General features: G+C 46.1%; 1 protein-coding gene across 1 annotated transcript in view; it reads left to right on the top strand.

Moving 5' to 3' along the window:
* The first annotated feature begins 9,006 nt into the window (after nucleotides 1-9,006).
* Nucleotides 9,007-12,020, top strand: part of LOC126543253 (uncharacterized) — a 100,628-nt gene continuing 97,614 nt past the window's right edge. The window contains exon 1 of the mRNA XM_072287620.1: nucleotides 9,007-9,746. Within this exon, the coding sequence (XP_072143721.1) occupies nucleotides 9,732-9,746 (15 nt within the window). The 5' untranslated portion in view covers nucleotides 9,007-9,731. The remainder of the gene's footprint in view (nucleotides 9,747-12,020) is intronic.

The raw sequence follows: 12,020 nt of genomic DNA, 5'->3' as shown, positions 1-12,020 counted from the left end.
GACGCCTGTTTGGTGAATGTCGCTAACCGCCCGCCCACCGTTTCGCTTTTGACTCGACAGAAGGTTTCTGCGTGCTCGACAACTGCACGAAGTCATCACGCCAATCACTGCGGATAGCTTTTCTTTATTCCTGGAAAGAAGCGCAGCGGCAGTAAATCTGGACTCAGACCGGAGGGACGGATTGCCGGTTCAGTCCGCGGGCGAACTTGACGTAGCTCAGTGCCGCCAGATCACGCCGAGCACAAGGATACCGTGGACGAGCTGCTAGAGTAGCGGTTCATTGCAGTTCACTTGCCTGTCTGTAGACTGCAACAGCGATCCGCCGCGTCGTGTGAATTTAGCTTACTGATGGGGGCTAGTGACTGTAAAGAAAGTCACGTTTTACACAGCGCACACAGATGAATTCTTCAAATTTTCTATGATCCCAGGGAAATTGGAATATTAAAACGAAAGCTCTGCTTGCCTAGCTTCCCAGCTGTAAACGGGGACCTTAAATGTACTTACACATCTGTACTACTGCGACATACGGGGTATATTACATACGTCCGTTCTTCTCTGTGTAAATACTTCTACACACCATTCTTTCCCCGACAAGGATCAAACTTCGCTGACGTCTCGCAGTGTGCATCCACCTGAACTCGGGGTTGGATTTCGGAGTAACTTGGAAAGAAGCGCATAAACATAAACATTGCTTCATAACAAAGTTGAGACCTGCGAGGTACATAAACATTGCATAAGGTTGCACGTTACATAAAACGAAAATATACACAATTGTACGCATCGCATTTAGTTCGCATATAGCATTTAATTAACCGTGCACTTCATGATAGCTTCACTTAACATGAATTCCAACATGCGCGTTGATCTCCATAATTCTTTTTAAAGATTGGTTCTGAATTGATGTACAGCCTAACCTTAAACGAATTATCTTTACGCGTTGAAAAATGCATGGCATGTGCATATAGGTTGTCGAATAATTTCCCATTTCCTTGTGATAAACTAAAAAAAAAAGTTAAGATAGATTTTGCACCTCTGCGCTAGGAAAAAGTCGATCAATTTGTTGCTTTATTTCCGTTTTCTTCGGGAAAACGACCGTACCTCGTAAGGACAGATCTTGCCGTGAAGTAGTGCATTCATTCGACAGCACTATATATAGCTAATAAGCGCCATCATGCAAGGTGAGCTGAATTCCGGGGTTTTACGCGCCAAAACAACGATTTCATCATGACGCACGCCGTAACGGGGCACTCCGGATTAATTTTGATGTGCCCCTAATTAATGCACAGGACACGGGTGTTTTAGCCCCCATCGAAATGCGGCCGTCGTGGCCGGGATTCCATCCCGCGACATCTTGCTTAGCAGCTCAACACCGTAGCTGCTGAGCCACGCAGCGGGTATCATGCAAGGTAATATTGGTTAAAGGAGGCTGGCGAGTGCGCATATTTGATATTCCGGAGCTTTAGCAGAGTTATACAGGGTGTTTCACTTAACTTGAGCCAAACATTAAGAAATATGCAAATTCTACGTAGCTGCACCGAACCAAGATAACGGTATTTGTCGTCGCTTGGAAATACTCAGATTATTTTTTTGCATTCCACCTATTTAAATAATTAGTCTTAATTAATTAACAGACTTCTCAATTATTATAATTAGATTAGAAGTGTCAATGAGAACATTGTAGAGCGACATGAAAAAATCCCGATACAGCTTTCTGTTGCTCAATATGTGCTACATAAAAGTGTTTTTCCGAGCGTGAAGGAAGCCCGCGAGTACACGCAGTGCCTCGAGCGGCCAGTCGCGCGGCAATTTTACGTGTATGCGCGGGCTCCTTTCACGCTCGGAAAAACGCTCTTATGTACAACGTACTGAGCAACAGAAAGCTGTATCGGGAGTTTCTCATGTCGCTCTACAATGTTCTCATTGACACTTCTAATCTAACTATAATAAATGAGAAGTCTTAATTAATTAAGACTAATTATTTAAGTAAGTGGGAAAAAAATAATCTGAGTATTTCCAAGCGACAACAAATACCGTTACCTTGGGTCTGTCCAGCTACGTAGAATTTGCACATTTTTTTAATGTTTGGCTCAAGTTACGTGAAAGACCCTGCATCTCCGACAGCTGAGCTTCCTAATTCGTAGCGTGTAAATTCGCACAGAGACGAATGCAGTCACTTTATATGGTATCCCGCACATATCTCGGTTAATTGATCTTGACGTACCAAAGCAACACGGAAACTACATAGCAGAGACGCCAGACGAAGTATATAGTGGAGGGCTGTGGATTAAGTTTGAGCACCTCGGCTCGTTTACGTGCGCGCTTTTGCCTTCCGCCCCTGCCGGAACGTTACCACCGCGGCAGGGATTCCAACCCGCGACGTCGTGCCGAGTAGCAGAACGTTATATCCACTGAGCCACAACAACGAGCGGCATACAAGTTGCAAACCAAGAAGCGTGCGACGGTTTCGGATTGTGCAGTGTCGCGGATTATTAGACCGACGCTTTCTTTGCCTACCTCCCCCGGTTTAGCGTGTTGTCGTGGTTGGCTGTCTCGCCGAGCACGAGCTGTCGCTCATTAAAAAAGAAAATCGCGTCTCCGATAGCCCATGAGTTTCGAAGCCGAGTTGCCAGCTCAGCAGCCCGATGCTGCGCATATATCCATTAGCCCGCAGACGCACGCGCGGAAAGACTAACATCCTCACCAGCTTTCCACGTGCAAGCTAGGGCTCCGAGACGTTCGGCTCGGGAGCCGCGCCACATTCCGATAATTTACTAATAAAACTGAGCCGCACCTTCATTCATTCTCAACTATATTTGCTGAACCCGGATTCTACAGTTTCGGTGCAAGAAAACTGGTTGTGGTTGGGATGTCGTGTTTAGTGAGGCTTTTTTGGTGGCGTCCGAAGGCGCAGCGAAATGTGCCGAAGGTTTGAATGTTGTGGTCAACGGTGGCGCTGTGTCGCGTTCTGCAATCGCCGAGGACCGTTGTGGACGCCTTCTTCGCCGCAGTCCGCTACGCGCGTAGAAGAAAGAAAACCAGTGTGGCACGTCTCCTGTATCGTGATGCGTCATTTCATGTGGCCGCCTCAGCTTCTCTAAGACTGATTCCCACAGTATACGTTGGATATGCGCGACTTTTTCGACCATCGGAGGTTATGAGGTTTCATTGAAATAAGGTGAAATGCATAAGGAGAATGGTGAAAAACAAAAACAAATTAAGCCCTCGCAGTCTCGAAAAAGGCGTAATTAAAATATCACGTGTAAATGTGCTTCAGCTTTATGTGCACGCTTCGAAGTCTTACAAATCAAAGCTATTGTACTCGGCTTTTAATTTATCTTTCAGAGGTAATAATGGACATTAGAGCCCAATTAATATGAACATTCGATCGTAACACTATATGGATCGTCCTCCTTTCTATTTCGTCTTTCATCATTGGCTTGGGCCCCTCTGAAGTTCGATGCTATTGAGTCGGCGCGACGGATTGTAAGATAAGGCTAGAAACTAACAGAAAAAATCGCTGCAGTACGTCTGCCAGTCGCGGTACATCGAAGCCATTTGTTTCACTCAATACAAACACGGCGCCGGCTTCTCCTTGTCCCATGGACAGGTGGTAATGTTACACATACAGATTTTGAAACTTTTGTACATAGTTTGTGCAGAAATAGAATAGATAACAGAAACGAAGGAGCGGCATTACCAAGCAGCCTATATAAATAAATGCCTGCAATGGCCGTCACCGTGTTCACCACAAATCTGAGAATCAACTGTCTAACGTTATAGACTACAAATGCGACTGCGTCGTATTTCGCTGGTACTATGTACTATAGGTGCTGCTGTGTATCTATCTATCTATATATATATATATATATTAGAGACCAGCCGTGCTGGCGTAGGGGCCATGTACTGTGCATTAGGTGCATTTGAAAGAACTCCAGTTGGTGAAAGTCAATCCGGAGTACCCAACTATGGCATGCCTCATAATCGTGTCGCGGTTTTGTCACCTAAAAGCTCAGAATCTAATTTCTACCACAAGCAATATATGTGAAGAAAGTTTGCCGATGCCTCAGAGGGGTCATTGTGGCACCTGCGTTCCATGTGGACTGTCTTAGTCACAGTAACAATTATTCATACTCTTCTCGTAGTGCTGCCTTGGAGATAGTTCGTTGTCTTTCCTTTCGCTAGATATATTGATGAGTAGAGACGGGAACTTCAGGCACTAAAAATGCTATTTTAGGCGCCTATAATGGGCACTAAAAGGTGCACTTTAGGCATATCTAAGCACTAAATAGCGCCTTTTAGGCATATATAGGCAAAAATATTTAGTTTCCCGTGTAGCTTTTACGGTGCATTGCGATTTTATAATAGAGAAGGAGGCTGGTACTCCACGTTTCTTAGCTTTCTTTTTAAGAAACAAAGAACGCACTGTGCAGGTGAAAGTGTACCCGTTTCCAGTATTGTTGCATGGTGTCTGCCTAGACAAAAGAAAAACTATGAAAGTAGTGGTTAACAAGCACCATCTCGAGGTCTCCTGGCCTAAATTTGTGCCTTCTGTTGTTCAATATCTGTTTATGTGCAGAAAACGAGCGCTCAACGTCCACAGATGTAAGCGGCGCGTTGTGCAATGGGGCGTTAAGGGCTTTCACGTCCTTTCGTATCACAGAATGTTGGACACTGACAACTTCTGACACTTCCTTGAGCAGTAAGCACCCGGTGCTATTTTCCAGAGCTGACTGAATTTTTTTTACTGAAGTTATATTTATTTGTTTCGCAAATATTATAATCGGAGCGAAATTGTCAGTCACACAACTGTAGGCCATCATGAAGAATTCCCTATCCGTCTTTCTGTTGGGCAATGCATGCTACATAAAAGTTTTTAAGCGTTACAGAAAACTTGCAAAATGCCAAAAGGTACCCCACGATTTTTCAGGCTTCTTTCAGGCTTGGAAAAAAACTTTTATGTAGCACGTATAGAGCAACAGAAAGATGGATTGGGAATTTTTCATGAAGGCCTGCAATTTCTTGATTGACAATCTTGCTCTGATCATAACATTTGAGAAGTTAAGTAATAACGCCTAATCACGTACTTAGGCGAAATACAAAAAAAATTGTTTGACTTGCTCCAAGCGACGGCAAATAATATTAAATTGAATCTATCCATCCAGCTACACATGCGAGTGCGCATATATATATATATATATATATATATATATATATATATATATATATATATATATATATATATATATATATATATATTGCACGTAGAAAAAGGCACACTTTTTTTCGTAGATATTTTCGGCGGTACTTGCCTTTATTGAACTACAGTACTTACTTGTACTGGCTCTGGCTATTCTTCGATATTCCCGTAGCGCGTCAGCTTCCGGTTGGAAGAAAGGGTGACGCCCCACAGACCAGCCACGGCAGCGTCTCGGAGGCAGCCGCTAAATCTCGGAGTCTGTGTTTTTGCTACCCGGGGGCTTCAAAAACTCGGCACCGCTGTCTTGTTTTGCCACCGATTAACAAAAAAAGAAACAAAAGCTTCGGAACTCTCCCACTGTACAACAAATAACATTGCCAACCTTCTGAAAAATATAGGGTGCGGCCTATACACTTGTAATTTTAAATCTGTTTTAGGGGATTTTTTTTTTTTTTAAAGTTCTGGGTGCGGCTTTTGCACTGGTGCGGCAATCACACTAGTATATGCGGTATATATACAGGACAAACTCTTTATACTGTGAGAAAATCATTTAGAAAGCGTGCACTTTAACTACACCGCTCTTTTCTAGCACACAATATGCCGAGCATTGCAGTGTCTTCTCACCTACTTTCCGCATGGCCGACAGAACACGGTCTCTCCGTTTGAGGAGTAGCACTGCGACTCATGGGCTCAGATGCCGGAGCAGCACACTTTGGAGCGTCTTTGTTTTCCGCATCTTTCGCGCACGTTATGCAGCAGGGAATAAGGATTAGCAAGAGGAAACAAAGTAAGCAATACAGCGAGAAAGTAACTACAGTCTTTTCACAATGTGCGACAAGGAACGCTGAATAGCAAAAACGCTTCAAGTACATCACGAAAATTTCGCAGTATGCTAGTTGGTTGGACATACTTAACACTATTGCGCAGAGCAACGAAAGGACAGGACTTAAGCGAGAAAACAACACACGACAGCCGGGCCCGAGCTATGACATACGCATTCAACAACGGCGTGACACCAGAAGTGGTTAGTTGTCCCTACGGAAGGCTGTCACCATCAGAGGCCGTTTGCAGTAGGACGTGCAAAATGCTAAGGTGCGAGGCTTGGCGACAAGTGCGGTTTTTTAAGCTCAGCATTAAGGTTACATGCGCCAAGTGCGATGGACCTGGTTACTAAGGCTTTTTTACCTAGGAAGCCCCCTCCCCATAAGGACAAGCCCCAAAGCGTCACCAACATGACGAGACGCAAGTTGCCGGACCATGTCGAGAGGATGCTAGAAAAAGGGCCTCAGTATGCTATCGAGCCGAGTCCAGCTCCTGACGACTTGGTGGCCTTAGCGCATGATACAGGAAGCAAAGTGCCAGAGGAAGAAAAAGAAAAATGCGTGGGCGACGCCGTGGACTGCATTCAAACGACTCTCAGAAATCTGCCTAGCAAGCGAAAGCCACAAAATCCGAGGAGAACCATCGATTGGCTGAAGTCTAACAAGTGCAAGTTGCTGGCGGTGGACAAAACAGGAGAGTTTGTGATCTTGGAACAGAACGACTACGATTACAGAGCAGCTGACGCCTTAGGCAAGAACTTTAAGCAGTTGTCGGAGATGACGGAAAGAAGGCTCTCTCGAGAAAGGAAAGACAGGAATGGGGGTTTTGCAAAGAGGCAGGTCTCCAGCAGCTGGCAAAGGCAGTCAGAGCAAGTAAGGGTTTAACATTAACAGTTTAACAGTAAATGTTGAACGACGAAATTGGGAAATTTGCAGGGGCTAGTTGGAATCGGTTGGCGCAGAACAGGGGTAATTGGAGATCGCAGGGAGAGGCCTTCGTCTTGCAGGTGGTGGTAACAACTTTATTGAGACTCTGCTCAGTTATGATCTGGCAGGCCCGAGTCCTAGAATGGCCCCTCACGAGGAGCGACCCTTTCGTCTTGCAGTGGAACTAAAATAGGCTGATGATGATGATGATGAAGGTGAAGAAGAAGAAGAAGATGATGATGATCAATCTGAAAAGGGCATTTTAGGGCCTCAAAAACAAATTAGGCGCGAACGCTGAAATTGGCACTCATCATCATCATAATCATCATCAACAACAACCTATTGTAAGTCCACTGCAGGACGAAGGCCTCTCCCTCCGATCTCCAATTACCCCTAGGCTGCGCCAACCGATTCTAACGTGCGCCTGCAAATTTCTTAATTTCGTCACCCCACCTAGTATTTTGCCGATCTCGACTGCGTCTCCCTTCTCATTGCACCCATACTGTATCTTTAATGGTCCACCAGTTATCTATCCCACACATTACATGGCTTGCCCAGCTCCATTTTTTTCTCCTAATGTCAATTAGAATATCGGCTATGCCCGTTTCCTCTCTGATCCACACCGCTCTCTTCATGTCTCCCTTAACTTTACACCGATCATTCTTCGTTCCATCGCTCTTTGAGCGGTCCTTAACTTGTTTTCAAGCTTCTTTGTTAGCCTCCAAGTTTCTGCCCTATATGTTAGCACCGGTAGGATGGACTGGTTGTAGACCTTTCTTTTTAGTGATAATGGTGAACTTCCAGTAAGGATCTGAGTATGTCTGCCGTATGCGCTCCAACCCAATTTTATTCATCTGTAAATTTCCTTCTCATGATCAGGGTCTGCTCTGAGTGATTGACCTAGCTAAACGTATTCCTTCGCAGACTCTAGAGGCTGACTGGCAATCCCGAATTCTTGTTCCCTTGCCAGGCTATTCATCATTATCTTTGTTTTCTGCATATTAATCTTCAACCTCACTCTTACAATCTCTCTGTTAAGGTCCTCAATCATTTGTTCTGACTCGTCCCCAGTGTTGCTGAATAAGACAATGTTATCTGCAAACCGAATTAAACCATGCTTAAAGTACTTACAATGGCCTCATTCGCACTTAAATATATCAAATAGGCGCGATAAAAATAAGCATTTTGCCAAACGTTTCGCTGTCTACTGATGATTACATCTCGGTAATCCCCAGGACGTGACAGACGCAGTAGGGCGCTGGAGTGGATCGTCATCCTGCTAATCTAAGTATACTTGGGATTTCCTCCTGCGCTACATCTGAAATATTAATAACGTTCTCCCCATCGATCATAGCAAAATAACGAAGGAAATCGGGGGAGCGGGGTAGAGATTGAGTGCACTTATCTCATTCTCACTGTGTTTTGTTTCCGGGCGTCTGCACGCTACAAAACGCAGCCAGGGCGAGAGGTCGAATGAAGAGCGAGCTGAACATGTAAAATATTGAATGGAAGGTAACCTGGAGCCTGAGCCGAGCGGCCGTACCCGTTGCCCGACCGGGCGCCACGAGCCTCTCCGCCGTGTTCTCTTCCAGCTGTCTCCCTCTCTCCCTTCCCGACTACGGCAGCTGAAAGGGGCGATGGCTCGAAAAATTCCTTTTATTCCCCACTCTGCAGAGCGCTGGCAGCACTGCGCCCCGTGCGGCGCTCTCAGCTCGGAACCCACGGCGCCGACTAGCCCGTTGCCCACCAATGTGAGCACAAACAGCGAGGGAAAAATAATAGATGAAAAGGCGAACAAAAAAAAGGATAACCGAAGGCGCCGCTCGCCTTCACCCTCACCTGCTCTTCCTCATCCCGCGGGCGCGCTCTCTCGTCGCCAGCCTGCGCCGCTTCCATGCTCTTTTCCTTCGACGCCAGAGAGCGCACAGCCCTTGCGCATGGAGAAAAAAAAAAGCGTCCGCAGCGCGCCCACCCTGCGTGCGGCGTCGGCTGGAACGACAGGCCGGTCCGATAGGGGACCCCTTCGACGTGAGATACTCTACTCTGTCCTGCGTTCCCGATCACCGCCGCGGCGGACAACCTCCTCTCCTACGTCTAGCGTTCTCTCTTTCCCCCGATCCGAAACTGAAAGTAAAATGTTTCTGCACCGGTCCCCGGCGGCGGCGGCGCGGGAACCACGGAGCCATTCGCGGAGTAACGGTCTCGCCGCGAGCATCGTCGCGTGCGTCCTCCGCTCCTCCTAGTCGCCGTCGCGTTGACGGCGTGCTGTCCTCGGTGCCCGTGTGATGTGCACGATCACGTGCTGCGTGCTGTGACGCGACGCCCCTGCAACACGCGCACGAGCTTACGTTAGGCCGCCCACTGCGGTGACCTGCGCGCGCGCCGCCGGACTTTCCCCGCGGCCACTTGTCACCGGCTCGGACGCATCTTCAGCGCATCTCTCTGGCACCTGCGAGTGATTGGCTCGCTTTATATAGCCTTTGCCGGTTGCTTTGTTTTTGCGCTGATGAACTCGATAGCAGGAGTGACAAAGAGGGCCCGATAAGAGTGGAGTCACTCGCGTTTCGTACACCTCTGTCCTTGTTTTTCACGCGACATCTGCGACCGCTTTAGCGTGCGACCCGTACCACCGCTCAGACCTCGCTGGCCCCCTCGTCGCGAGCCCGCCCTACTGCCAGTTGTCAAGTTATTTTGATGTGCGAGAGTGTCCACTGTTTGATCGGAGTCTACATCGAACTGTGCTTCTTTTGACCCTATGGAAATTTTCGCCTGAACAACTGAAGATTATGGCCACGGAAGCGGTAGGTAGTGCATCCCTTACCATTGTTATCCTATAGTCACGCTATATCAACTTGCCAATATAGAGCTATGCGAACAAAGCAAAAGGAAGCGTTTCCGCTGATCCTTTTGTTTTGTTCGTTTACTGATGAACCTAGCTGTGTTCCTTTCAAGCATTACTAACCCGAAACAGTATGGACATATGATACAGATCCATGAAACATTATCTCATTACATTTATACGTGGCTGTGATGATCATGTGACTCACTTCAATAATATTGTTATTTTTGCCGCGTCACACAGCACCGACTGTATAGTTGTCTCGTACTGGTTGTGCACATGGGGGAGCGACACCCGTGTTAGGTCCGCGCTTAGCTTCCCTTCCGCTTGCAGCACAGAATTACGATCGACGGCACAACTCTTTGAAACAGGCGAGAGCTTTTGATCGACATGCAGCTTTGGTGTTTATCACATTTCCTAGTGTTTGTTTTGTTTTAGCTTGGTGTTACTGTATTGTACTTTCAACGTTGCTTATCAAGTCGCTTGTAATTTGGTAGAAAAGAAAAGGCGGCACTCAGAATTGGCGCTTCGCAGTTCTTGCGGCATGAACGAATGAGAAATAAAATGCGGTTATCGCTCAACCTTTTTGTCAGTTGAGCATAGCCTTGCAACCATGTCCAGCTCAAGAAAATTGGTTCGCGTAAGCGCACTACTGCGTCGCGTGGATCAATTAGTTAAGATCAATATTGATAATAAGCGCACAGCTCTTTCCATGCACCCGCGTGCGTTTACTCTATCCGGAAAAATATATTGCACATTTTCTCACAAAGAGATGCCTTCAACTGTAAAATATTGCAATCGGAGTAAATAAGCCCGTTTCTGTGCTCTTCTAAATACACAGTGTCATCGAACTAGTGGCGCGAGATTTGTGCATTTCCAGAGTCTTCCCTCCGGTTATGAGCCGGGAGCGACGGAGGAACTTCTGTCGTTGAAGCTGGAAGCAATGCGTCTGTACAGACAGAAACTACTTATTTCCGACGAGTGTGAAGCAGTAGCGTATACAGGACTTTATATCTAATAGAAGAAAAAAAAAAAGGGGGGGGGGGGGAGTGGATTGTCATCCTGTTGGTGACAAATACTTATTTCTTAGGATGTTCTTCTTATGTGGATTATCACGATTTCGAAGGGTGTACCGCCACGAAAATAGTCTCCCCCTTCCTGATCTTTTATTTACCTTACGTCTCTGGTACACATATTCCACCCCAACCAGACAACCGTCACCTTAACTTTACATTTGGTCATCGTTGTTGATTCACTACCCGCTTCATGCGCTGCTTCTTCTTATTTTATTTTATTTATTTAAAAAATTTTCTGTGCACAGGTGGAAATGTGGAAGGTGAGATGTGTCATAGAATGCATGAAGTATGTGAAAAGTGTCTGACTTTTTCAACAATGACGACGATGACGACAACTTACCTTGTGCTGCTAATGAGTGTGTTCGCTTTTGCTAGACAAAAATTTACTGTCGCGGTATAATGTATACCTTTATATTTGATGTTATCATCAGAACGAAAAGTAATCATATTCTTACCTCTTATAATGATTGCAGAGTGCATGAGAACAGCGCACCGCAACTTCTTTCTCGTGAGTCTAATATATTAGACTAGCGACTTAGCGATACAGTTTTCAACATAACGATAGTGGAATCCAGTCTTGACTTGCTTTCATTTTCGTTACGTTGAAGATTGTATTGCTAAGTCGCTAGTTCATTACAACTTACATTAGACGGTTTGCCTCTACTTTACTGGCACTTACACTAAGATGCTCCACAAGCGGATATTGTAGCCAGGAAACAATGTGTGTGTAATGACATGGACCACGTGGACAATAACTTTGTCGCACGCATTGTTCAAATTCGGCGAGCATTTGAAGCCGTCAAGGCGACATCCATTTTCCTCCATTAATGAGCGAAACCAGATACCTCAGTTAATCATCTAAGACATAAACGGCCGTTCCCGATCCGCGGCCTAATCATTTGGTCGGTGCAGAAATTAAAGTCGTGGCGCTGCAGTTCTGCCAGACACTCATGGCCTTAATTGTATTCAGACAATGTGTACACTTTGCGAGCGCGTCGGGTAGAATATCTCCTGCTCGCTTCGTTATGGGTATAGTACGCCTCGTGCGCGCTCACCTGCATTGTTCAAACAGCGTCTTCCATCTCCTTGCGCCGGAAAGAAAAAAAAGGGGGGAAAAAGATCGCAGAGAGAAAGTGAGGGAGGCAACCTCGAAGAGCGCG

This window comes from Dermacentor andersoni, chromosome 1 (genome assembly GCF_023375885.2).
Source record: "Dermacentor andersoni chromosome 1, qqDerAnde1_hic_scaffold, whole genome shotgun sequence".
NCBI classification, from domain to species: domain Eukaryota; kingdom Metazoa; phylum Arthropoda; class Arachnida; order Ixodida; family Ixodidae; genus Dermacentor; species Dermacentor andersoni.
This window is presented reverse-complemented; position numbering and strand designations above follow the sequence as displayed.